This window comes from Drosophila ficusphila, unplaced genomic scaffold (genome assembly GCF_018152265.1).
Source record: "Drosophila ficusphila isolate 14025-0441.05 unplaced genomic scaffold, ASM1815226v1 contig_791, whole genome shotgun sequence".
In the NCBI taxonomy this organism is placed as follows: domain Eukaryota; kingdom Metazoa; phylum Arthropoda; class Insecta; order Diptera; family Drosophilidae; genus Drosophila; species Drosophila ficusphila.
The window spans coordinates 16,387,917-16,413,565 of NW_025064737.1; the positions used below are offsets into that span (position 1 = coordinate 16,387,917).

General features: G+C 44.4%; 7 protein-coding genes across 9 annotated transcripts; 3 read left to right on the forward strand and 4 right to left on the reverse strand.

Moving 5' to 3' along the window:
• The first annotated feature begins 585 nt into the window (after window positions 1–585).
• Window positions 586–7,760, forward strand: LOC108092056 (ATP-binding cassette sub-family C member 4). 3 transcript variants are annotated; one of them, XM_017191514.2, is made up of 8 exons: window positions 586–774; window positions 3,085–3,341; window positions 3,443–3,574; window positions 3,631–3,815; window positions 3,872–5,700; window positions 5,764–6,646; window positions 6,701–7,397; window positions 7,454–7,760. In XM_017191514.2, the coding sequence occupies exons 2-8, from the start codon at window positions 3,157–3,159 to the stop codon at window positions 7,746–7,748; spliced, it is 4,206 nt and encodes a 1,401-aa protein (XP_017047003.1). In that variant the 5' UTR covers window positions 586–774; window positions 3,085–3,156; the 3' UTR covers window positions 7,749–7,760. The 3 variants fall into 3 exon arrangements, with proteins under 3 accessions (XP_017047003.1, XP_017047004.1, XP_017047005.1); XM_017191515.2 differs by having other exon boundaries at window positions 3,108–3,341; XM_017191516.2 differs by having other exon boundaries at window positions 608–652; window positions 3,108–3,341.
• Window positions 7,761–8,458: 698 nt separating this feature from the next.
• On the reverse strand, window positions 8,459–14,061 carry LOC108092055. Its single transcript, XM_017191513.2, has 4 exons — window positions 13,794–14,061; window positions 12,067–13,721; window positions 11,879–12,002; window positions 8,459–11,823 (listed from the first exon to the last, which is right to left on the reverse strand). Exons 1-4 carry the CDS (start codon window positions 13,920–13,922, stop codon window positions 8,473–8,475), a joined length of 5,259 nt encoding a protein of 1,752 aa, XP_017047002.1. The 5' UTR covers window positions 13,923–14,061; the 3' UTR covers window positions 8,459–8,472.
• A 97-nt stretch (window positions 14,062–14,158) lies between these two features.
• LOC108092058 (iron-sulfur cluster assembly 2 homolog, mitochondrial) lies at window positions 14,159–14,784 on the forward strand. The gene is made up of 2 exons (XM_017191518.2): window positions 14,159–14,303; window positions 14,356–14,784. The coding sequence occupies exons 1-2, from the start codon at window positions 14,260–14,262 to the stop codon at window positions 14,729–14,731; spliced, it is 420 nt and encodes a 139-aa protein (XP_017047007.1). The 5' UTR covers window positions 14,159–14,259; the 3' UTR covers window positions 14,732–14,784.
• Window positions 14,739–16,574, reverse strand: LOC108092057 (protein phosphatase 1 regulatory subunit 21). The gene is made up of 5 exons (XM_017191517.1): window positions 16,380–16,574; window positions 15,952–16,302; window positions 15,710–15,889; window positions 15,050–15,571; window positions 14,739–14,989 (listed from the first exon to the last, which is right to left on the reverse strand). Exons 1-5 carry the CDS (start codon window positions 16,455–16,457, stop codon window positions 14,900–14,902), a joined length of 1,221 nt encoding a protein of 406 aa, XP_017047006.1. The 5' UTR covers window positions 16,458–16,574; the 3' UTR covers window positions 14,739–14,899.
• Window positions 16,575–16,891: 317 nt separating this feature from the next.
• On the reverse strand, window positions 16,892–19,357 carry LOC108091900 (protein takeout). The gene is made up of 4 exons (XM_017191284.2): window positions 19,135–19,357; window positions 17,728–17,817; window positions 17,516–17,666; window positions 16,892–17,409 (listed from the first exon to the last, which is right to left on the reverse strand). Exons 1-4 carry the CDS (start codon window positions 19,214–19,216, stop codon window positions 16,977–16,979), a joined length of 756 nt encoding a protein of 251 aa, XP_017046773.1. The 5' UTR covers window positions 19,217–19,357; the 3' UTR covers window positions 16,892–16,976.
• A 934-nt stretch (window positions 19,358–20,291) lies between these two features.
• Window positions 20,292–22,296, forward strand: LOC108091980. The gene has a single exon (XM_017191389.2). It carries the CDS (start codon window positions 20,686–20,688, stop codon window positions 21,544–21,546), a length of 861 nt encoding a protein of 286 aa, XP_017046878.1. The 5' UTR covers window positions 20,292–20,685; the 3' UTR covers window positions 21,547–22,296.
• Window positions 22,297–22,681: 385 nt separating this feature from the next.
• LOC108091979 (serine/threonine-protein phosphatase alpha-1 isoform) lies at window positions 22,682–25,596 on the reverse strand. Its single transcript, XM_017191388.2, has 5 exons — window positions 25,177–25,596; window positions 24,722–25,070; window positions 24,126–24,411; window positions 23,920–24,067; window positions 22,682–23,664 (listed from the first exon to the last, which is right to left on the reverse strand). Exons 1-5 carry the CDS (start codon window positions 25,223–25,225, stop codon window positions 23,513–23,515), a joined length of 984 nt encoding a protein of 327 aa, XP_017046877.1. The 5' UTR covers window positions 25,226–25,596; the 3' UTR covers window positions 22,682–23,512.
• Window positions 25,597–25,649: the final 53 nt, after the last annotated feature.

Consider the following 25,649-nt stretch of genomic DNA (forward strand, 5'->3'; position numbering starts at 1 on the left):
CGTGCTATTGAGAAACGCCTAAATGTACACTTGCATTTTTTTCAAACGAATTAATAAGACTGCATTACAATTATTATGCAATTAAAATCTATGTTTTGTTTTACTTTTAGTCTTAAAGATCTTTAATTCCTGTAGCATAGTGTAGGACGATAAAGCCTCTCTCTAACTTGTTGCTTTTTTCTCTTTTTCGATGCTCACGCCAACAGATATTTACGCACATGGTAGGATAAGTAATAAGGTAGTCTCGTTGGGTGCAAAATCGCATGGGTTCAGTCCACAATCGTTTGCCAGGCTCTCTCGGCTGTTTCGGGTTGTTTCAGAGAATTAAACCGTTTGAAAAAACATTGGCCCATGTAAAATGTTTGTTAACCAGGCTGAAAACAGCGCCTCTAGCGGACGAGTTTCACAAAAATTGAAAAAACCCATGGTGGGGTAGTTCACTAAAGCCACACACTCTATTTCTGTTTCACTCGCACTCATGCAGCGCTCAATAATGGACTGTCGGATCCGTTGAGACTACCTTATACTTATTCTACCATGGGCACAACTTTGTTACTCACTCCCCCACTAGCGCTCATTCGCTCTCAGTCTTTTGGTGGAAGCAGACGTGTGTGCCTCAGTTGGGGCCGTTGTTCCGTTGAAAAGTGTGTGTGTGAGTCGGCGTTCTTTACTAGTATTCGTACTATTTCTGCACGTGCTGCTAGTCCGGACTAGTTCGAGTGATACAGTAATAGACAACAGTAGGGGCAATTAATCAATGCTCCGGTAGTGCCTGTAAGTGCCAATCAATTGATTAATTCTTGCGGTGTCACATAAAATTTGGAGCCCGTTCCTTCGCGTAATACATGAGTGCTGTATAATTATATATGTACTCTTCATTTGCTTGTGTGCGTGTGAGCATTTGGCCCATTGTTTTTGGTGCTCTGGGTGCTCAATGTGCTGTTATGTCGGCGTCTGCTGCAATTCTTCCTTTGCATTTACGTCATTAACCGTTATTAAATTTAGTTTCTGCCATTCTATGGCATTTGTGGAATATTTCCATATGCAAAGCGATTGGAATGCCGGTTTTTCGCGAAATAGCCGCATTTTAAACACTTTGCGACCGGGCAGCAACCACTTGTTTGCCGATGGGGTCGCGGATACCGATTGGCCCAGTGCCTTTCGGTGCCAGTTTGTGTGTGCATACAGTGGAACATCAAAGTTATAAAATCAATTTTTATTAATTATTATTAACTTTGTGAAAAATTAAAGTTTAACGTTTTTCTTGACAAGAAAATCTTTGTATTTAACATAAATTTTTTACATATTTAATTACGTTTAAAAGCATTGTCTTCCATGTTGGAAAATATTAATTAAATTTTAAATATAAAAAGTTTTTTATATCAAAGTATTACTGTAAATGAATATGCGATACCGGCCATAATAATTTAATCACTAATTCGCAGTATGTTGCCACACTTTTAGTCATTATGGTTATCTTTTGTGTTGCTGAGCGGCTGTCTGTGTTGATTTAGCGTGTTTATACATTTTATTTCCTTTGAAAAAGTTTGAAACGTGAAACGCTGAAGTGGGAGACAGAACTATAGTCAAAAAAAAACCCGTTCTAAAAAAGTTAAACAACATTAAATGTGTCTGTCTAGCTGAAATAATTACATTAATAATTTGAAGCCTAAAGAGAGATAAAAACGTACATAAAAAGCACAGATAACAGTTTGGAGTTATTTGAGTTTTTCACTTGCTTGCTCATTTTGTGGGTTTTTTTCACTTGCTTGCTGAAGTAGAAATAAATATAACGAGGATCCACCCATTTCTATTTATTTACGTAAATTAATTGGCGACGTCATGTTTATTTAATTGCCTGCACCCAGACAATTAAGATCTATTAAGTCGAAAAAAAGGGGCGAGTTGATTAGGAGTGTTGAAAATACATATACTTTGTAAGTGTTTTCGATATTACTTCCCATTGGGTAAATGCGAAACATAAAAATTGTCGGTCAATCAAGTTTCCCTAACTTAGACTTGCGAAGTTTGTTGGAGAACTTTTAATTTGAAAAGTGAAATTTCCGCTGCAAGTGGGTCACAATATTTGCGTCTGGTCTATTACCTCGAAACAAAAACACGTATACTTATAATACCTAAATGCCGGGTTTTGCTTATCTGAGAAGGTCTCTGGACTTTTGCTTGCCAATTAATAAACATTATGATTATTGTCATAAGAAGATGAGAAAATGCCGTGTGCAGCTCAAAATGCGTTTTGATTTACGCTGCTCGTTTCGTTTGCTATCAGTTACAGACAAAGCAAATAGCTGCACATTAAGCTAACGACCGATATCGGGTGACTGACCCTAGTCTATTTTTTATGTTGAAAAAAGGTCGAGGCAAACTTATGATTGTTTGCTATACACCTTAGTATTATTAATAATATAAAGGCGGAATAGCGTGTGGAATCTATGAAAGTCTAGTTCCATTTCAATACATTGAGGGTTCTTCAAAAAATTTTAAATAATGATTTTAGTAATATGTGAAGGCCTATTTCCTTTCATATATTTTTATGTAACCTATGGTATAATCACACGTATCCCTTATCAGACAAGAAAATACTGCAATTTATGAACACCGAAAGCGTTTTTATTTTTAATTTTATTTACGACGTCATTTTGAGATACAAAAATAAAATAGTCCACCCGTTATTGGTCAAGGTCTTTGCTGATAAGAAAGTAGCTCTTACTAGACTAGTCGTGATGATGCGAACAATCAGTGAGTTTTATTCGACTCTATTATTAAAACATATGTATGAATGCGAGACAATACAGTGCACACTGACTACAAGTTATTCATACATTTGTATTTCATATCACATATCATCATATTTCATATAATACCATTGTTTTAAAAAATATTTAGGTTCTTACCGTTTCTATGCTGTCTCATCAAATACAAAATTCTGATCTTTAGCATGTACAGAAGTGTTAAAGAAACTCTCATTCTGCCAATCTTTACGGCAATAATTACTCAGCCTCAGTCACGTATTCTTATCATTAAGCCAATGAAATCGGAGGACTTTAATGTTTAACGTGAGTTTAGTTTCAGTTTGTTTGCGATCGCAGGTAGACGGAGACACTGATCTAGACGGGAGCTACCCATCCATATGATAGAATGGATAGTAGTGCCAAGCCTCAGCGCAAAAACCCGCGCCAAAATGCAAATATTATATCGCAATTGATATTTGCCTGGGCCATTCCCTTATTATATCGAGGATCCCGCAGAGGTCTTAACACTGATGATCTTACGCAATGCCTCAAGGATGATCGATCTGAACAGTTGGGCGATCGTTTGGAAGAGTAAGTAATTATTATATCCATAACCATCTAATATCTAACAGAAAACACAAAGAAACTGAGTATAATATTTCTTCATCAAATATGTTACTTACTTTTTTCAGTAAGTGGTTCAAGGAACTGGAACGTTCCCATCGCAAAAAATCGAAGCCCAAACTCGTAAACGCTCTTTTCCGTTGCTTCCTAGGACCGACGATTGTAAATGGCCTCATTTGCTTAATCTACATTGTGATCAAGTAAGTATTGAGTGTAATAAAGACAATGTCATCTGGAAAAACATCTCTTTTTCTAGGACCTTGATTCCAGCTGTTCTCGCGCAGTTGTTGATACAGTTCCAAAAGGCTCCTATTCCAGAAGTGAGAAATATTGCGCTGAATGATTTGTCGATATCGGATTCGATAAACCGAACTGCACGCTCAATTGGAAGCTATGTGATAGGTCCAGCTGTTGTCGATTCTAGCGGTTCACCAAGAGATGGTTTGTCAAGCTTTTATCTGGAATATAAAAACAGCATTAATTGTTATTTGTTTTAGTATACTCCCCTAATTCATTGGACAAAGGAGACCCCCTAAAACAGCCGATTCAACCAGCAAACAACGAAGCAGATTATAATGCCACAGTTGTGCGAAATCTCCTGGATCAGAGCACGGAGTATATATGGAACGATGCTTACAGTCTTGCCACTGTCCTAGTGACCTCCACCCTCTTCTGTTGCTTCCTTTTGCACCACGTTGATCTTCGCCAGCGGTTGATGGGTGCCCGAATGCGAATCGCCTGCTGTTCGCTGATCTACAGGAAAACTCTGCGCCTTTCAATGAAAACTGCTGGTCAGACGCCAGCTGGTTACCTTATCAATCTGCTTTCCAACGATGTTAATCGCCTGGATTATGGATTCATATTTATGCACTGGATTTGGATAATGCCACTGCAGGCGGTGCTGACATGCTACTTGATTTGGCTGAACATCGGCATTCCTGCATTGGTGGGAGTAATTGGATTGCTGCTAAAAACGATACCCGTGCAAACGGCCTTGAGCAAGGTCACATCGGTGCTGCGAATGAGAATCGCCGAGCGAACGGATGCAAGGGTTGGCATCATGAACGAATTGGTGCAGGGCATTCAAGTTATCAAGATGTACGCCTGGGAGAAACCCTTTCAGGCGGTTGTGGCTGAAGCGAGACGTCGCGAAATCCAGCAGATTCGTTATGCATCTTACCTGAGAGGGTTCTACCTCAGTACCATGGTGTTCACGGAGCGATCCACCCTTTATATCACCCTAGCAGCAGCTGCTTTGATGGGTCAGAACATCACCGCCGACTTTGTGTTCTCCGCAGCCAGTTACTATAACATCCTGCAATTGGTGGCTGCCATTTGGTATCCTCTTGCTGTTAGTTTTGGAGCGGAAGCCCTGGTCTCGTTGCAGCGCATCCAGGATTTCCTTTTGCTCGAGGGACGAGAGGAGAGGACACAAGGACTTACCCACAAGCGAGATCAGGATGGCGGTGACTCAAGAGCTGTGACCATCAAGGATATTAATGCCAGTTGGGATAATGAAAAGCCGCAGAGGACCCTGCAAGGCATTAATCTGCAGATCGAGAAGGGTCAGTTGTGTGCAGTGATTGGACCCGTGGGTGCTGGCAAAAGCTCCATACTCCAGCTGCTCCTTGGCGAACTTCCAGTCATTGATGGAGGAGTTGTCATCCAGGGAGATCTTTCTTATGCAGCTCAGGAACCCTGGCTCTTTACGGGATCAGTGCGGAATAACATTTTGTTTGGCGAGGAGTACGAGAGGAAGCGCTACCAGGAGGTGACTCGTTGCTGTGCCCTCGCCACAGATTTCCAACAGCTGCCAAATGGAGATAAAACCGTTGTCGGGGAGCGAGGAGCATCGCTTTCCGGAGGTCAAAGAGCTCGCATCAGCTTGGCTCGAGCTGTCTACAAACCCGCTTCGATTTACCTGATGGACGATCCGCTGAGTGCCGTAGATGCTCATGTGGGTAGGCATTTGTTCGATGAGGTGATTGGACCCAAAGGACGACTGGCCCAGCTTAAGGCCACGCGCATATTGGTGACCCATCAGGTGCACTTCCTCGCCGAGGCGGATATCATTGTGATTGTGGACCAGGGAAAAATTTTAAGGCAAGGAACCTATCAGGAGCTCATTAACAGTGATCTCGATTTCGCAAAGCTGCTCGAGCGGCCCAAAGAAGAGGAGGAGGCGGAGAACAGTCACCATCAATCATCCTCACTTGGCAATCAATCACAGGAGAGCGACGATGAGGATATTCCTTTCATTGATGGCGTAAAAGATGGTTATCAGCAGTTGAGGAAGCAAAGCACCTCGGTTCATGGCAGCAAGTCGGTGAGTTAGAAGTGCTTTTTATCTATAGTGAATTCTGCATATTTAATCTTATCTTATCTTCAGTTGGACAGCACCAATATGGATGATGATGTGGATGAAGATGCGTTGGCCGAGGCACAAGCTTCTGGTGGAATTTCACCTCGAGTTTGGTACGAGTACTTCCATGCAGGCAGCACTCTGCTGAGCTTCAGTTTCATGGTTTTCGTGATGCTGATGTCCCAGGTGGTGTGCAGCAGCTCAGATTACTTCTCCAACATTTGGTCGCAGCAGGAGCACAAGCGATCCCAGGGAGAGGAGACCAAATTCACCACCTTTGAGTGCATGTACATTTACGGAGCTCTGATCATTGCCGTTGTGATCATGACCGTTTTCCGCGGCTTTCTGTTCTTCAAGATCTGCATGCATGCCTCCAAAGTCTTGCACGATCGAATGTTTGCTTGCATCCTGCACGCCACCATGCGATTCTTTGACACCACTCCATCGGGAAGGATTCTGAATCGATTCTCCAAGGACATGGGCGCTATTGATGAGTTGCTGCCGCGTGCCATGATGGACTTTATACAAATCGCCCTGGTGATGTTCGGCATTCTGATTGTGATTAGCATCGTGAATCCGGTTCTGATGGCTGCCATGTTGGTGGTGGCAGTTGTGGATGTGCTGATCCTCAAGTTGTACCTGCGACCATCCCAGGATCTGAAGCGATTGGAGGGCATTTGCCGTAGTCCGGTATTCTCCCATCTGAGTGCTTCCCTTTCTGGTCTGGCCATCATTCGATCCCGCCAGTTGCAGGATGTGGTGGCCAAGGAGTTTGATCTGCTGCAGGATGTGCACAGTAGCGTTTGGCAGTTAACGATGGCTGCGAATACGGCTTTGGGTTTGTGGTTGGACTGCGTCAGTTGTGTCTTCCTCACTGCAGTGACCTTTAGCTTTATTGTTTCCAGTGAAAGTAAGTACTTTGTGTATATAATTACATACTAAAGCTTAAAATCTATTCCTTCAGCAACTTACAGTGGCAACGTGGGATTGGCCATCTCCCAGGCCATGATTTTGACTGGAATGGTGCAGTATGGAGTGCGCCAGGTGGCCGAATCCTTGCAGCAAATGACCAGCGTGGAGCGCGTCCTTCAGTACACCGAATTGGATCAGGAACCAGCGCTTACTGAAAAGACACCTCCGCAGCAGTGGCCCACCCGGGGTCTGGTGGAGTTCCGCAATTTGAACTGTCGCTACGATCCCAATGGATCACCGGTGCTTAAGAACCTCAATCTAACCATCGAGGCGGGCTGGAAGGTGGGCATTGTTGGGCGAACAGGTGCCGGCAAATCCTCGCTGATAGGAGCTCTTTTCCGGCTTGCTTACATCGATGGAGAGATTATTATCGATGGCATTGAAACGGGCTCCATTTCGCTGGAAGTGCTGCGAACCCGCATTTCGATTATACCCCAGGATCCGGTTCTGTTTTCGGCCACCATTCGCTATAACTTGGATCCGTTTGAGAGGTACACGGATGCTGAGCTCTGGAGCGCTTTGGAGGATGTAGAGCTAAGAGGTGCTATTCCCGGCTTGGATTACATGGTCACGGAGAGGGGCAGCAACTTTAGTGTGGGTCAGCGGCAGTTGCTCTGCTTAGCGAGAGCTATTCTCCGGAACAACAAGGTTCTGGTGCTGGACGAAGCTACCGCCAATGTGGATCCTCAGTAAGTTTTTGATTTGTGATTTATTGAACCACAAATCTAATAACTTTATCTTACAGAACCGATGCCCTGATTCAGCGCACCATCCGCATCAAATTCAAGCAATGCACTGTACTCACAGTGGCCCACCGATTGCACACTGTCATGGATTCGGATCGCATAATTGTGATGGATGCTGGCGTGGCAGTGGAATACGATGTACCCCATTTACTACTTAAGAAATCACAAGGCCATTTAAGGCAAATGGTCGAGGCAACGGGCGGAGAAGCCGAAGCCCTGAAAAAGACAGCCAGTGACAGTCACAAGAGGATGCAGAGAGAACGGGATGAACAAGACCGTGAGGAGCAGGATTAAAGACAATAGTGAGCAGCTTAGCGCTAAAACGTCCACCGGGAACCGCATTTACCCAAAACTGGTGCTTAAAATGTCTCAAGGTGCAATTTTAGCTCCCTAAAGAAAAAAGGGAGTCTTGTCCAAAACTTAAACCGTACCAAATGATTTTCCTTAACTCAAAAACAAGATTTATGTTATCCATGCTTCATGTACTTAGTGTAGTTAAGTTTGTAAACGAAAAGTCTAGATGTGCTGCCTTATACGTATTGTACTTAGATATAATCTCCACCGGGGATGCAGTGTTGAATTTGTATAAAAACTTTTATGTAGACCGCCAGAGAAAAGTAGGCAACTTAAAACATGACAAGAGAAGATACTTACATTCTGGTTCCAGACAACACACTAAACACCGCCATCCTTAAAGGATCAATGGGATACTCTTTACTTAATCACACATTAGTTAGTCCTTCAAATATATACTGTATATATATTCTGTATATTATTGCTTGTCGCAATACCGAACTCTAGATAGAATTTCAATAAATATTTGCCAAGTTTATTAAAATATAAAAAATTTGAATACAATTGATGGTACAATTTAAAATCGAACGTTTTGAGCAAAATCGATGTGATCGCTTTCGATGAGCAGTTTTGGATACATTATTGCAAAGTTATTAAAATATAAATATTTCTCATAAAAATCAATAATACGAATTTAAACCTAAACAAACGAAAACGCACGCAATCATTTTCGAGGTGATTTACGATGGGCTGATGAAACTTGACCTGAGGTTTGTCGAGTTTGATTTGTACTCTGTTTGCTTTGCTGTTCGTAGGGAACGGGTGGAGTCCCATCCGGGTAGTGGACCAGGGATATATGGCTCTCACCGGAGAAGAGCTGACTGCCAGTGCTGCGAACCGATCCAGATTTGTCGGCGATGGAGAGGAATGAACCCACTGGAGTCGAGGTCTTTTGCCTGTCGTTGGTGGCTCCAGTGTTGTGGCTCAATCCCACCTTCGGTGTTTGCGTGTTGCTATTCGGCGAGAGTGAATGGAGCACCGACTTGAGGAAGTGACCCCTCAGTGACTCATCTGAACTCTCCGAAGTGCTGCCGGTGTGCACTCGATGCTTCAGCAGCTCTCGGGTGAGAAATTCCCTCAGATTCAGCGACCTTCCCAACTGACTTGCATCCTGAACCGAGGAATCATCCTTGGACTTTTGGCTCTGATTCTGACCACCTCGCAACCTTGGTCGTGTTTTTCGACGTTCCGGCGAAGAATTGGATGTGCTACTGCACAATTCATCCACCCTCTGTTGCCTCTGATGGATTGTGGCATGCCAGCACTGGGGTCTTTGTTCCGCATCGCTGGAAAAATTGCTGCCGGACAGGGGATCGATGCCACTTTCGTTTGGAGGATCATTGGTTTCCGGAGCTACACTTTCCCGCCGCGTGCTGCTGGCCACCTCCTGAGCCGTCAATGTGGTGTCCGTCGCATTGCCACGACGAAACGAAGTCATCAATATATTTCGCTGACGCAGTTCTTCCTCTACGTTAAAGGAATCCGAGGAGTCCTGCTCGATACTGGCAGTATCTATTAGTTCTCTCTGGTCGGCAGGTTGCTTGGACAGCAGTTTCTCCAGGTACTCCCTGCGTTGGGGAAAATCCTGCATATTATCATTGACCACACGCAACTGGCGCATCAGTTCGCACGGTGACACCGAAGTCTGATCGTGATCCCGACCCAATTCTAGGTGGATTTGTGTGCTAGTCATGTTTTGCAGATAGGCAGTTATGCTAGGAAACTCACGGTAATCGGATCCTCCAGTGTGCTGCTGGATTACCTGGATCAGATTGTTGAACTCGGACTGCAACCGCTGACTCTGATCGGCCTCCAGTCGCGACAGATCTAATTGCATCTCCCTGGCATACTGATCGAAACTGGGGAATGGTTTGGGCATTGGTGTGGCGGGCACAATGTGCGATTGTCCTGGTGTTTCCACCTCCGTGATGGTGGACAGCTCATGCGCCAGATCCTCAGCATCTAACTGGGGACTATACCGGCGAATGGTGGCCGGAGGAGCTTTCATTCGGCCACGTGCCGTGTTATTTTGAGTAGATGAGCCCAGAGATATAGGTTCTGCATCTACAGCGATCTGTCCCTGTGCGGTTATTGGACGGGAGTCAGCAATGCCACTATCCCTGCTGGCTGCAGTGGGTTTGTTCTTTTGCAGAGGCAATGCTTCCGAGATGGAAGCCGTTTGAGAATCACTGCGATCGGAAATAGTCCTGCATCTGGCTTGCTTTTGTCCGTTTGGAAGGTCAAAGTACTCTGTGGACTGGCGCTCCCCATCGCTGTTCGATGTCAGGGTGACCTCCACTAGTCGCTGCTTCTCCTCGCGCACCTTCGTAATCAGATCCGTGAGCTCGGCAATTCGCTGAGTGCAATTCTCAGTGAGCTGGGCATAGCGCTCCATTTGCCGGGCAGAAGACTCTTCGCTATTGGATTGCGATTTTGATTTTTCGGACACGAAACGGGAAGTGCCCTTAGCGCTGGTCACATCGCTTGGCAAGCTCAAGGATATTCCACCGGGACTCTGCTTCTTTCCTTTTTGCTGTTCCCTTGGTTGTTGCAATGCGCTGCGTTGCTGCTTTTCTCTTACTTGAACCTGAGGCTGTGACTTTCCTCTTTCCCGTTGAGTTTGTAACTTTTCTGCTGCCATTCTTTCTCTTTTCTGCTCTTTTTCCTTGTTATTTGTCTGGCAATCTGCTCGATTCTTAGCCAATCGCTTGTTCCATATCTGATCAAAGGCTTGCAAACTCTTCTCTGTGTCTTGCGCCTGCTGCTCCTTTTGCAATTGCCTCTGACATCTTATGGAGTCTTCCAACTCGTTAATAAAGCTTCGGTTGTCGTCAATAAAGGATTGCACTCGTTCCATCCGCTGTTCATGCACCACAGTCTCATCGTGGATTCCTTGTGGAGTTCTTTCCGTTTCGGGCTCGATGCATGGAGAAATGTTCCTCGACGAATTGATGATCGAAGGTGAGGGAGTGGCCACATATGAGGAACTCACTCCCATCTCATCCACACTGTGACGCGTCATGCCTAGCAAACGATGTATGTACTGGACAATCATCGGATGCAGGGGCGCAGGAGGAGGAGCTGAAGGCGGAGAAGGCATGGAGCCCAGTCCCGGATTGAAACTTCTGTAGCTAACTGGCGGCAGACTGCGATAAGCGGTGGAGTTGGAATCTATTGAGGCCTGACGCAGATCCTGTGTCATGGGACGCATTCCGTTTTCCTTTTCTGTTTGTTTCGGAGGTTCTTCCCTTGGCGTACTCTCTGTTGATCCTGGAGACACATCCCTTTCCCTTTCATTTTCGATCATTCCTGCTTTTGTTTTGGATTTTGATTTACCTTTGGGAACGTATTGCTTTACAGTGCCATCGCTCTTTACTTTAATTATGATTTCCAGTGGTCTTTCCTCTTTATCGGATGACTTTGCCTGATCACTAGACTTTTTACTCTTCGTCTCTTTGTAGAACTTCCTCAGACGCTGCTCGAGAATGGCCTCCTTCTGCTGTAGATCCGATTCTCGTTCGTTGAGCGACTTAGCTTTTTCAGATAATATATCCGCCCGTTCCCGGCGTATGTTATCGATCATTTCCTGGGCATTGTCACCCTTGGAACCCGCTGACTCGCCCGCCTTAAGCTCCTCCATCAGCTGGACTCGAATCTTTTCAATTCGATCGAGTAAGTTCCGTAATCTCGCGGATTTTAGGGAGTTTGACTGCTCTGCCTTCAAGTCTGACCTTAACTGCTTGCTCTGATCATCCACGTAGTCGAGGAGGATGGAGCAGCAGCTTTCGGTGCTGCCCTGTTTATCCCTACCCATCTGAGCTGGAGGCTCGCCGACATTAATAGCATTTGGAGCGTTGGATTTGCCACGCGTCGAATTAGGAGGTGAAACCTTAGTGCGCACTTCTGGGCAGGTAATGATAGCTGGACGCAGCAGCATCTGTTCCAGGGCCTCGTTCATTTTCTTTTCTTTTCTAGCTGCAGCATCCGCGAAGCGATGACTTGGTATGAAGTCCGCCTGTTTGGCATATTAATTCATTAGTTTTGATTAAATAAGTCTTTGATTTTCTTACATCGCTAGGCAAGAGCTGAGGTTGCTGTTGGGTTAAGGCATCCAGCTTCTCGGTTAACTCCGCACAATCCCGACGAACTTGCTCACGTTCCAAAGCCTTTTGACCACGATCGTCGCTGATTTTCCTAATTGTATTTAGATAAATAAACGTTTAATATCCTACAATTCATCTCCAGTCCTAAGTGTTACCTTAGTTTATCCAGTTCCTGTTCGCGCAGTTCCCTTAGCTGGGTTTCAATGCGGGCATGATCCATGGCAGTAAGCTGTCCGGCATCCTTTTCAACCGATTGCACTGATTGTGTGGGTGCGTCGTATGTTCGATGATATTTGTTGCCATGGTCATAAAACTGGACCCGTCCACTTTGGGTCGTCTTTGGATCCTGTCGCGTGGACATGACAAAAGTGGTGGTGGAAACGGTTGATTGGGTGGCTGTACTCGGCGGAGCAGTCACCGCAGGTACATGTACTGCCGGCTGGTTCAGCATCATTTGTTGCGGGGCGTACATCGCATGTGGCTGTGGATACTGTGGCTGCATGGGAAATGGCATCGAATATGGCATTGCGTAAGGTTGCATTGGCTGTTGGGCATAAGGATGCATATATGGCTGAGCCTGCGGCGCGGGATAACAATGGTTCATATGAGGATTTGGCATGGGAGGCATCGGTTGCTCTGGAATGGGTGGCATGCATTGTTCCGGAATGGGTTGGACGTTCCTAGGCGGTTCCACTGTAGGCTCCTGTACGGTTGTTTCTTTTGGCAGCGTAACGGGAGTCTTTCCCTTTTGGACTTTACGAATTCCGGCATCTATAACTTTGGCCGGAGCTGGATTCGTTTTCAAGCCTATTCGTTTGGCTGGTTGAGGCGGACGCGTTGATGTCACTGTTTTCTTAGGTGATACTCTGGTTACTCTAGTGGGTGATTTGCTGGTGGATGTTTTGGTAGGCGATTTTCTGGTAGCTGTTCTTGTAGGGGACCTGCTGCCAGCTGGGGGCTCTGAATCTCGCAGTGATTTCGATGGACTAGGTGGCGAAGATACTGATGGATTTGGATCTGGATGGATTCGCAATCCCGGCTCAACTCTTATATTAGAAGAAGTCTCTGTCCTTTTCACAAGATCGCTAATCACTGTGAATCTCGGCCTGCGCTGTCCTTCATCCTCCTCGCTGGGTCTCACTATATGGCTGAATTTGCGGTTGGTTTGCATAAACCTATCGTTGATCTCCAAACCTTTTGGGTTGTTTATAGTTTCGGAAATAGTTTCATCAATTTCCACGTCTAAAATTACAGGGGGAGTCCTTTGAAGACGCCGATTGCTGGTCGGACTATCGCAAACCAGGATGGACGAGTCGGAAGTTTCCTCCTCTTCCTCTTCTTCGTCCTCGGTTGTTGCACAACTACAGCTGGTTGTCCTTTTCCGTTTGCCCTTGCAACATGGTTTGTGGCAGCCACTTGCCAGCCGATTTTCCTTATTCTCCAACATGGGTGTTTGTGTACCCGCCGTGACCCTTCCCTCCGTATTTAGATTCATCGCGTTTGTGACTCGCAGCTGAACCGATGTTTTTCCCGATCTTTTCAAGGCCTGCTTGCGGCACCTTTGCATTTTTTCGTTTTTCTCCTGTCTTTGCTGTTCGATTCTCTCGTTTTCCTCCCTTGCGGCGCGATGGGCGGCGCCCACTTGGAAAATGGCCGAGCGGTAGTCCTGGTGCTTTTTGACCAAAACATGCTCACGCCATGCATTCAGCTCTTTTTGCTTGACCTGCTCCAAATTTTCGATTTGTCTCTTTTTTTCGGCCGCCACCTCCTCGCGTATTTTGCGTGCCAAGTGGTTGGACTTCTCACGCACCTAGTAGGGAAATTGGGTCATGGTTATCCGACTGATTGCTGCGCAATTGGCTCTGGCTCTTAAAGGGCTTACCTGCTGCAAACGGGTTATGCGACGCTGACTCTCCAGATCTTTGCGCACTCGCTCTGGATCGTCAAGGCGACTTACTGGCTTCCTCAAGTTGGCGCCGAACTTTCCATTTACTGTTACTTGCAGAGCCATCTGCTCTATCAGTATTTACAATATAAATTCGAAAGCATTTACGAAATAGAATCGAGACAAATTTGAGCGGAAAATCAAACAACCAACGTCTTCAAAAATTCCTCCATAGCCAAGCGCGCGGTGTGACCGCCGCTGAATAAAAAAGTACTAGAAAAGGAAATTAAAAAAGACTAGCCTGAGTCGCGTGGGAAATATACCGCAGGTTTATATGCTTATCGTTATTGCTCGTGCAATTATCGGTTCTGGGTATCGGAGAAAACAGCTGTAGTTGTTTGGATTACGAGATAATAAATAGAAATATTGAAATTAAATTTTTCGGCTGTGAAATTGGGCAGCTATGGCTTTCCTACTAAGACAAGTGGCCAGAACGGGACTGCAGAGGTAAAATACAGAATGTTATATAAATATATCATAAAAAATTGATTTTGCACAGAAATCTGACTCTGATGCGGCACGTCTCAGCCTCCACATCTGTGAATCCCGAGCTGAGTATCCAGGTGAGCGAGAGCTGCCTGAAACGGCTCCGTGAGATCTGCGTGGATGGTTCCTTCCTCCGCGTGACAGTCGAAGGCGGCGGATGCTCTGGCTTTCAGTACAAGTTCGATTTAGACAAGCAGCTCAACGAGGATGACCGGCAATTCGGGGAGGATAAAGCCAAAGTGGTAATCGATACCGTGTCGTTGGAATACTGCAGTGGCTCCACCGTTGATTACCATAGCGAACTCATCCGTGCTGGATTCCGCATGGTGGCCAATCCGCTGGCGGAACAGGGCTGCTCCTGCGGCTCCTCTTTCTCCATAAAATTGTAATTTCACGTTTAAACTTTAGAGAATTATTTTAATACACATAGAATGTTCAGTTATATACACGTCGAGGGTGGACAATAACAAAACAGCAGGGAGCGGGCATTCCCGGTTAGTTATTTTACAATAATTTACAGTAAAGCAGCAGGGCGGGACTCGCTCCAAACTCCACACTCATTTGCAAGCGGCCAACTGGTCGCTCAAACTGATAACTTGCTCCGTAAGCACGCTAATCTGTTCCTCGTAGTTAATGCGTGTCGTGGTCTGGGGAGATGTAAAATACATCAAATATTTATACTTAAAAAGGGTATATAGTAAACATACCAACTCCTCTTCGAGCATTTGTAAAGCTCCTCCCAGACTGGCCAGCTGGTCGTCCTTGGCTTTAAGCTCGTGCGTTGCGTTTTCCAGGCAGTTTTGCAGGTGCTGCGCCTCCAGCTCGTAGGATCGCAGCTTGGACTCCGCCTGAACTTTCAGTCGCATTAAGTCCTCGAACTTCTTGCTGAACACACTGTAGATAAGCTGTTCCTTGGTAGGCGGCTCGGGGGGATCCTGCAGAGAGTCACGAGCTCGTTGGCTGCCTTTAACATCTGGCTCTGCTGGTCGCACCGTCACTCCCGCCGCCGCCGTGCTGCAACTGCAAGTACTGAGATCTTTCATGGGGTTCGAGACAAACGACTGGTGCAGTTTGGCCACTTCGAATTGGGCCCTCCAATGAGCCGCTTCCTTTTCGAGCAGCGCAATGCGATCCTCAGACGTGAGTTGGTTGCTATTCGCTTGATGTTGGTGATTGTGGAGGGGCGTATTATCGCTGCCGGTGGCGCTCAGAGCGTCCTCGCTGCCCAGCTGAAAAAAATTTATATAATAAAGGCAAGGATTTAAAAAGTGAGTTGTGATGGGGAAAATAACTCTTGCGCGCTAAACTATATATATGAATATACCAAACGAAACATATCCAATTTAAATTTATGTTCCATATCCTACCATGCTGGCCGCATCTACAAGCTTGGTTTCCAGCTCGCTGTTCCTGTGCTGCAGCGTTTCCACCTCCTTCCTCAGTCGTTTTTCCAGTTCGTTCTGGTCGCCGATGCGTTTCTCCAGTTTTTGTTCGAGTGAAGCGATTCGCTCCGTGTGCAGCAACAAATCCCGTTGCTTGTCATCTATCTGTAAATGGTTCGGGATTACATATTATATATTTCTTCTTGTCTTAAACCCCATGGACTTACCAAAGAAGTCAGTTGGGCATTCTCCATGATTTTCTTCTGCAGCTCTTCGAAAATGAGGGCTTCTTGGGCAGAATCCGATGGAGTATCTGCTTCCTGCCGATTGTTTCCCGGCAATCCCCGCTTGCCACCGGTATCCTTGTCCTTCTTTTTGGGCTGCTCGTGCGCTGAGATTTCTTGTTGCAGCTGGGACACCCGCGACTCCAGTTGCTTGTTGCGGAAGCCCAAGGAGTCCACTTCCTGTTCGGTGCGCCGCAATGAAGTGGCATACTGCTGTAGCTGCTCCCTTAAACTGGCCTCCTTGGACTGCTCTTCCAGAACCGCCTTCTTGAGCACCGTGGCCTGGGCTCTTAACTAATCGAGGTTTTTGTCGGCAGATTAATTGGATTAATGGGCGTTAACTGTTGCTGACGAAGGAAAACAATACAAACCTTTGAGTATTCTGTGGCTAGTTTCTGGTATTTGGCTTCTGGCACGGTGCCCTCCATAGCGACCGCTCTCTCTGCCATCCAGGCAGACTTTCAGCAGTCGATAGATTCCGGTGGAGTATTACTTCTTACTTTATTTTAATGGTGTTAAACAAATTGACCAACAAATAAACCTGGCACTTCAGTGTGGTTGGCGTATGCACTGCAAAAATACCAAAAAGCGTCATGGAAGAGAGTGGAAAATTCTCGAATTTCGGTCACACTCAGGGTAACGGAATTTTCCGCTTTTGAATTTGTCGGTTAATAGTAAGTACAACTATTAAATGTTTTTTTCTGAGCAGTTGTGCCCTTATCTTATTTCTAGTATAGTGATTTCTGTATTAAAGTTCGACATGAATTTCAGTAACATTGTTAAGAGCAATAAAACCGACTCTAAAGAAACATTTAAAAGTCTATATTCGAGGCCATTATAAGATCATTAACGCTTGTTAGAAAACCATAAATATGCAAAGCAATTCTGAATGTTTTAGGTCCTTTATTATCTAAATAGTAACATATAAATTAGACATTACCTAACAGGTAAGTGTAAGCAAGAAGCTCTTAACTTAAAAATATATTATCGAAGGGCACTTTCTCGAAAATTTTATTTGACAGTTCCCGGAAGATAATTCCAAAACTCTTGGCATATCCCACTTTAAGTTCATTGAACACTGTTTCCCAGTTTTCGTTCAGGAACCGATTCATTCCGTCGGAGAGAGTTTTGTCATTGAAAAGATTCTGGAAGTTCATGTACACTCGCTTGGGATCAAACGACACACGGTAATCCTTGAGGCGCATGTACTTGACTCCATCCTTCTCGAAGGGTTCGCCGATCAGACGATGTTCGATCTTGGTGTTGATCAGCGTGACATTAGCCTTGCCATGACCAGTGATAGGCAGCAACAGGATTCGTCCAGACATCTCGTAATCACCGATCATCTCGATACGATCGGTTCGGCTATCACAGATAATCAAGTGCTTATCCAGATCGGTTCTAAAAGATTAGAGGTTTCCATTATAACAACTATGTTTAATATTATTTTCTTATATATTAAAGTACCAATCATACGAATAATGTATAAAGAATTAAGATAACACACCTGTATCGCTGAATCTTGCTGGTGGAGATCATGTCGTGCACCTTCACATTCTTCAAGGCCTGACGTAGATTTATTGGCGCATTGCCGGCGTCTATAACTAGTTTCTTCACGGTCAGCGGTTCGAGGGGCGGAATACCGAACTCCTTGTTGCCTGCCAAAGGATTGCGATGGATTAACACCCGAATGGCGAGCAAATTGCAGTGATTACTTACCACCTTTCAGCTGCTGTATCGCAATATTCACGGCATCCACGAGACATTTGTCGAAGTTCGTATCCCGTTGGCACTTGGGAAAGCCTTCGGCTGCAAAGACGAGACATAAATCGGTTAAGTCGCTTGGTCATGACATTGAAATCGCCGTCTTGCGGATTGCGGAAGTTCGCTGGCCAGAAACGGCCTGCAATTGGGCCACAGCATCCGTCCACTTGGCCAGAGTTCGTTGGCCACCGAAACTCGTTTTGTAAACAAAACAGAAGTGATATATAAATAAATACATATGAGAAAAAGAAGTGAGCTAGCATATTTTAGTGGCTCAATGTCAAGTTGAAGCGCACGCTGCGAGGGGCCATTTATCATGAATACATTGAGTGAGAAGACAAAGGCATTCATGACCTATGCCAACGGTTTCATTAATCAGCTACACTCGGAAAAATTCACTGGCCGCGGAATGTGCGAATTAATTAACACACAAATCAGCCGCTTACACTATTATGTCCTTCTCTTCGCGATACTCGTGAATTTGTGTCACAAGCGGAAGTGTAAGTGTGAATGTGGATCAGTGGACTGTCTGGACCGTCAAACTGGCCCGGCCAAGAGCAACCTGTTTGCAGACGATGGTTACAATTGCATAACGCATGTGTACAGTGGACATCGATTGGGGGAAAACCGCTAATGCCGCCAAAACTGATCTTAATTGATCTTGACCATTTAGCAACACGCAAATAAAAAGCATAAAGTTTTACTGCTGATGGCCAACTTTTTACAACTCTCCTCAATTATTCTCAATTTTAATTGCAAAGACTATTAACTTAGACTAGCTCGTTACTTTAATATTAACCGATTCTGGGAAAATAACTAAGATCATTTTTAATGTGTCTGGGTCAAGATTCAATTTTTTTTGTGTTTTTTAGTTGAATTTGTATTGACTTTGTATTATCTTTTGAACTTGTGTTCATAAGTAAGTGTTTTATAACAATAAATATTTTACTAAGGTACATTAGAGCTTCTAAAAACTAAGTTGAAGTTTTTGGATATTTTTATGGGTTAATATTTGAACCAAACGAAAAATTTACCAAGTATTCTAATAAGCCGGCATGACTTTTTAGTAATATTTACTGTAATGGCTGTAGTGTAACATTAATTTGCATGCCTGCCACACCATTAGAGAATCTTACAGAGATCGGCCTTCAGGTCTGCAGGCCAAGACCCAAGTTCCAAAACGAATTAAGGAGCCATAAACAATATCGAGCACGTTTTAACCATAAATGTGGTGCCAAACAAATAGGTATAGCCGAAGCATAGCGCTAAAGCAAATACGATCGATAATTTTTTTGCACTTTTGACTCGCATTAGTTTTTTTTTTTTTTTTTTGCTTATTTTATTTTTTGGCTTAGTACTTACGCAAATCTTGCGCAGCCGTTACAGTTAATTCCTGCGCAACCGCAGCGATTAGCAGCAGCAGCAGCGGTGAGTATTTAGACATATCTTGTCCGGGGGATATATATTAAATCTGATGCAGAAATCGGTTGACCAAGAGCAACTCCAGTCGACACTAGGCTCGAAAAGTTTCCGTACGCGCGCGTTTATTCCGTATCGAAGGGGCCGACAGGTGGTTCTGACCGAAGACTTATCACTGTGTAGACGGGATGCGTCCGCCGATCGTCTTTATATACTGAGCTTGAGCCGCGGCGCCGGCGCAGAAGTTGACTTTCAACGTCCGACATCGGTAAAAAAGCTCCCGCGAATCGAATCGATGAGTTTTCAATCGCCCAGAGCTTTGGCCCATTAAACGAGCTGGTGTGCGAACCACTTTTGCTTTCCGGCTCACCGCTTTTGGGCAGGCCAATCAACCAACCACCACTGAAAGCCGAGTGACCAATGACCGAGCCACCCAGCAACCCTGTCCTGCCCTTTCGATTTCATTTTCCTTTTCGCCTTGGTTCATTGAACTCTATCTGTTTACGTTTTTTAACGTAATTGGGGGTTTCTTCTCCAGGCAGTAAAATCGGGTATACCGCTTATCTAATAGGCCTGCATATTGGATCACATTTCATGCTTCACTTTCTTCGGGAAAGTCGAACAGCAACACTTGTTGAGACACTTGATCAAGCGCAGTGTATATTTTACAAGTGCACAGGAACTAGTTTTTATTGGGTCAGAATTTGGCAACATTTGTGGGCCGAATCGAGACTCGAATTCTTGACGGGAAATAAATTTCGGATCAGGCGAATTGGCTAATCCTAAAATTTGTTACTAATTAATAGTTTGAATCCAGCAAGCAGACAACTATTAATTAAATTTAATTGACAATGTGACGCAAACCTTTTACAAATGTAACTTGTTATTAGCATATAAAAAACATTTAATTGATAAAGAAAACTAAAACGGATATACATATTGATTAATTTTTTTACATGATGCAGTTTATAATCCAAAAAAAGTCAGGTTTCTATTTCTAAACTCTAAGCATAGATCCATGAAGTCAAATCGCAAATGCATGATTACAATTTATTCTTGAAGTCTTTTACAACACTATTCTTTGATTGTGGTTCTCCACTTCACTTCATGGTGCCCAATTCAAGTTTGTTGCCTAAGTCTTTCGTTTGGCCAGCGCATTCTTTTGTCCAACTGGGCATAGACATTGAGCATATGTGTGCGTGTGGATTTAACTATGTGAGTGAGTGCTTGGCCAAAAATAAACAGCCCAAGGACCTCGACATGTGTCTATGGAAACTGTTGCAATTGTTGTTCAAATATAAACAAACGATATGGGAGTGCTTAATTTAGCCGGCTAACGGTATATATGGTATGATGATTGGTGATAAAGTACCAGGCCATAAGTGTGGAAACCGGTTGTCGGCAGTCGTCTCTTAACATTCAGTGGGCACGCTATCCAGCATTTTCCAAAAAATAGATACTGTAATTAGAAAAGCTACAAACAGGAACCCTACAATGCATAGATGCTATTGCGGCGAGATGAGATCCGGAAATGTGCAATATCAGCAGCAAATTCCACTGCAAAAACAGTATTATCAACTGCAGCAGCAGCATTCACGGGGCGATCTGAGGTCAGTGACCTCATCTTCGAGACAAAGCCTGCGACCCACGCAATTCATAAAGCGTCCCAGCCTGAAAACCCCGCCCAGATTTGGGCTAGGACACTCCAGCACCGAGCTGGCCAATGACTTTTGTCGCCGGAACTCCACGGCCACCACGGTGAGTCATTGCTCCAGCTGCAGCTGCAATTCCTCCCAGCACCGCCAGCAGCAGAGCAGGGCCAAGGTTTTGCGATGGGGCTGGGAGCGAACAGGAGGTGTTGACACCTCCAACAGCAACACCAACAGCAATCAGTACGAAAAGTACACGGACAATCGACGGCTTTATGAGCAGAGCGCATGCGTCGCCAGTGGCCAGAGGAACCAAGGTCAGGGTCAGGTTCACAGTGGCAACTCATCGCCATCGCCACGCCCAGTTCAGTGTTTTTCCCAGCCATCAACGGATGAACTGCAGCAACTGCAGGCGCTGCAGCACTTCCGCCTGATGAATGCCTCCGATTGTTTCAGTGATGTTCGCCAGGATGAGTTGCGCCTGCAACAAGCCTATGATAAGCTTAATTCCAGCCATACGGACAAGTGGAACAAGGATCGGGCTAACGAGAGCAGGCAGCAGGATGGCGCAGCAAAGAGTACCACGCCCTATGCCCTTCGGCAAAAGTTGCTGCAGTTGAGCCTCCAAGAGGATGAGAGGCGTGGCAGGGGCACAGGCGCCATGTGTGCTCCGCTTGGGAAGAGTTGTGCCCTTAGATACAATTAAAATAAATTATTATAATAACAAAATAGTATTAGAAATTATACATTTTTGCAACTAAAATTAAAGCTATAAAAATATTTTACGGATTTTAGATGCCATATTAAATTAAAAAACCCTGACTATACCATTTATCATCAAATGTTATTTTCAAGTAAAACCACAACTTCAATTTCATTTTTATTGCTAGTATGTATTTCATTTTTCTTTTAATAAAACAGTGCTATTTTGTTACAAGTGCTTCGTCATTGTGTTCTTTTTGTTTAATTTTTATTTTTTTTGTTTCTTTTTTTATCTCTTTTTTAAATAATTTTTATGTTTTGCAATTTGCGCTTTCAATGCATTATTTTCTTTCCCCTTGTCTTTTCTAATTAATTTTTTTTTTGTTTTTACGATATTACGTTATAAATTTCTTATGACTTGTGTGGGGGTCTTGAAAACAGCCGATGTCGTACTGGATCGCGATATTACAAGTACCATATATAGTCGTAAATATACGTTGAATTCATTACAACATTGAACAGAGTACTAGAGTGTGAAATAGACGAGGACTCATATTTTTTTGCTTTTGTTTTCCGTAGGTTACGCGATTGTTAGTAGGTTGGTTGGTTGTCGGGCGGGGATTATACAAACGAAACCATTTTGGGTAAGTTGCGTCAGGCTGAATCGCTCCGGATCGCTGCCTGCCTGGGCATAATACTTGTAATTAAATGTGGCGGCCTTTAGCACTAGAATGTACCGACGACAGTAGTCGTAGAATGCAAAATACACAAAGTATACAAGTACATGTACAATAACCGTGTCTGTTTGTGTTTTTTTTTTGCGCTGCTTACAAATATTTTATTACTTGTATATTTTTGTTTCGATTTTTCTCCTGTGTAAATTTCGCATGCATTTAATGGGTCTGGTTCTGCTTTTCTTTGGAGTGGGGGGCATTCAGAGGGGTAACATAATCTGCCTTGTCGCTGACATCAGCAGAGAGCACACAGTGCCGCTCAAAAGCATTCGCCTTATTTAAGGTATAATAATTTGTAAATAAACAAATTTGCTCAGGTTTTTTTTCTTGGGTTTTCAAAGGTGTGTGCGTGTTTTATATATGGGCTGTGTGTGTGTGTGTGTGTAACGCAAACAGTTAAAAAAATATACACAATATTTGTTTATTTTAATATTTTTGGTGTAAACAATTCAAACTTATGTAGCTTGCAACTAAAATTGCTTTCCTCACTTTAAAACTAAGTAAACATGTATCGATGTAAAATTTCTAAGACAATATTACAAAAATAAATCGTGCTTCGAATACATATGTAATATGTAGTTAGCTCAACACACATTTAAAAGCATTCTCGTACAGTTTAATTAACGTAAAAGTTAACATTTTTACCATTTGCTAATATTCTTTTAGACACGCAAATAAAGAGGAAGAACAGAGGAGCGGTTTTAGACCATTGCCAAAGACTTTTTAAAGTGCCGCCGAAGAAGGCTTAAATAAAATGCTGTGCGAGATAAAAATGCAAATAAAAATACAACCGGTGCGTGCACTGTTCGTACCTACTGTACGGTCGATCTAAGCATGTGTGTGTGTATTTGTGTGGGCTTTGCGCAAGGAAAAACTATAACAAAATTAATACATTAGGAGATAAAATATTCTTGCTTATGCAGTGTCTTACACTACCATTAGTTTGAACTAAAGTGTCTCGATTTGTGTTTTGTTTTTGTTGATTTCATTTCATTTCGTTTTCCGTTTCTTGATTTTTTTTTCTTTTTTCAAATGAAAAATAGGCTAATTTGTAAAGATTCATATACCCCATATAACGTTGCTCACGATTCGATTACACGTATTCGATAAAAACAAACTTTCTGCGCTTTCCGTCGGATGTGGACACGGATTCTCCTTTCCATTTTCCCTATTTTTGTGTGGGTGTGTGGCCGTTTGTAGTTGCTGTTGTTGTGCATTGTTTGAGGTGTGCAGCGTTTATTTTTTCTTGTTTTTATTGTTGGCTCCGCGTGGCGGTGTCAAAGGACGTCCTGAGCTGCCAAAGTTGGGATAAACGAATCGTCGCTTGTCGGCGGGTTTCAATATCTGGAAGGAGCACATCAATGTGTCGTCCACGGACATCATGGCACCTGCAAGCGAAATCGATAATGATTAATCACTTCTAGGGAAGGGAGTGACATTTATGGGCTGCTCTATTCCCGGTATTGATTATTGATTATTTTTAAATGCGCATTTCCCGCATGGAAATGCAACCGGGCTGGCAGCTTTTATTTGCCGGCCGGTTATCGCACTGATCAACGATTCCAAGGGTCTTTGGGCATTCTCCAAATAAACAAGGTTTATCTCCGACTAAAGTCCGCAGCTGATCATCACTCATCACTCACCCGCATTGTCAAACTCCCCGCAATAGTTGGGCGCCGAGAAGAGCGTCACCAACTGACGTTTGGCGAAAAACTCGTAGCCATCCTCTACCACCTGATGGGCCCGACAGATCAGGTCAAATTCGTGCTTCTGTAAAAATTTACCCACAACCTGAAAGAGAGAATTCGTTAGCGGTTCGGGGGTATTAAATGCAACTTCAAAGACCCACCTCAGCTCCGAATGTGAAGCTTACACCGCGATCGTTCTCGCCCCACCCCATGGTGTCTTTATCCGGATCGGACCACAGCAGATCGCACAGCAAGCCCTGATCGGGCACGTCTGTGGGACGCATGATGCGTCTGATCTGCTCCATGGAGGACAGATCTGGACTCAGGCCGCCGTGGCAGCAGAAAATCTTCTCATCTACGATGGCGGCCACCGGCAGGCAGTTGAAGCAGTCCGTGAACGTTTTCCACAGCTTGATGGTGTAGCGACGCTTGCATTCGTCATAGAACCTGTCAATTAAGCGCAATTAGTTGAGTAATAATATGGATTATTGCCATAGAACGTGGCATTTGTTTTACTTATGTGGGACGGGAAATATATTTCATAGTAGTTTTTTATTTCTAGTTGTAAACATAACAAATTAGTGTTATTGTTTATTGAAACTGAGAATATTCAAATCTCATGTTCTGTAACCAAACAGAAAAGTAAACTCAGCTCTGAGCGAAGTTCAAAACTTACTGATTTAAGATTTAGAATTTCCAATAAATAAATTCGTAATCGACTTTAGGTAGACTTTTTCCCTGGAAACCACTTGCTCACCCGTAAATCCTGTTGATGCTGGCGCACTCGTGGTTGCCGCGCAGCAAGAAAAAGTTCTCCGAGTACTTGATCTTGTAGGCCAGCAGCAGGCATATCGTTTCCAGGGACTGCTTGCCGCGATCGACGTAGTCGCCCAGGAACAGGTAGTTCGACTCCGGCGGAAAGCCGCCGTACTCGAACAGCCGCAAGAGGTCATAGTATTGTCCGTGTATGTCACCGCAGATTTTCAGCGGCGCCTCCAACTCCAGGAGGATGGGCTGCGACAGAAATATCTCGCGGGACTTGAGGCACAGGCTGCGAATCTCGCTTTCTGATAGCTGCACATTCTTTCCCGGACGGGCACCGCGCACTGTAAGAGGGAGGAAGGGGAAGGAGTCGGGGATTAAAAGCTGATAAGATAGTGGGTGGTGGAACAGAACAGGTGAAACGATTCGGAAAAGCGGGGGATCACTTACCCTCTAGCAGACGCGAGATAATGCTGTCGATGTTCATAATGTCCGACATCTTTGTGGCCCGGACGATCCGCTCTCCGTATTACGCTTATCCGTCGATTTGCGACACTCGTGTTTCCCGTAACTTGTGTATTTTCGGTATACGTTCGTTATGTATGTTATTTCATCGATGGGCACGGGCTGCGTGCGCCTGTGTGTGTCTACGCCGTGTCCGTGTGCGGATGAAAACTTGGTTTGTCCACCTTTGGTTCGCCGTAATCGCAAGTCCACGGATTCACTGCCTCGGATGCTGGCCCCTTTGCGGTTGACTGCTTTCAAGCGTTCCAATCCTCGCCAGCTGCCCTTTTATTGCATTTATTGTACCTTATACTCGCGACGTACTAAAAAATTTTCTCCTGCGTTAGTGACGTCGATTGTTTACAATGAGCGAGGCGATAGCGTATCGATATTCAAAAACATCGGCTGCAACTAGTGTG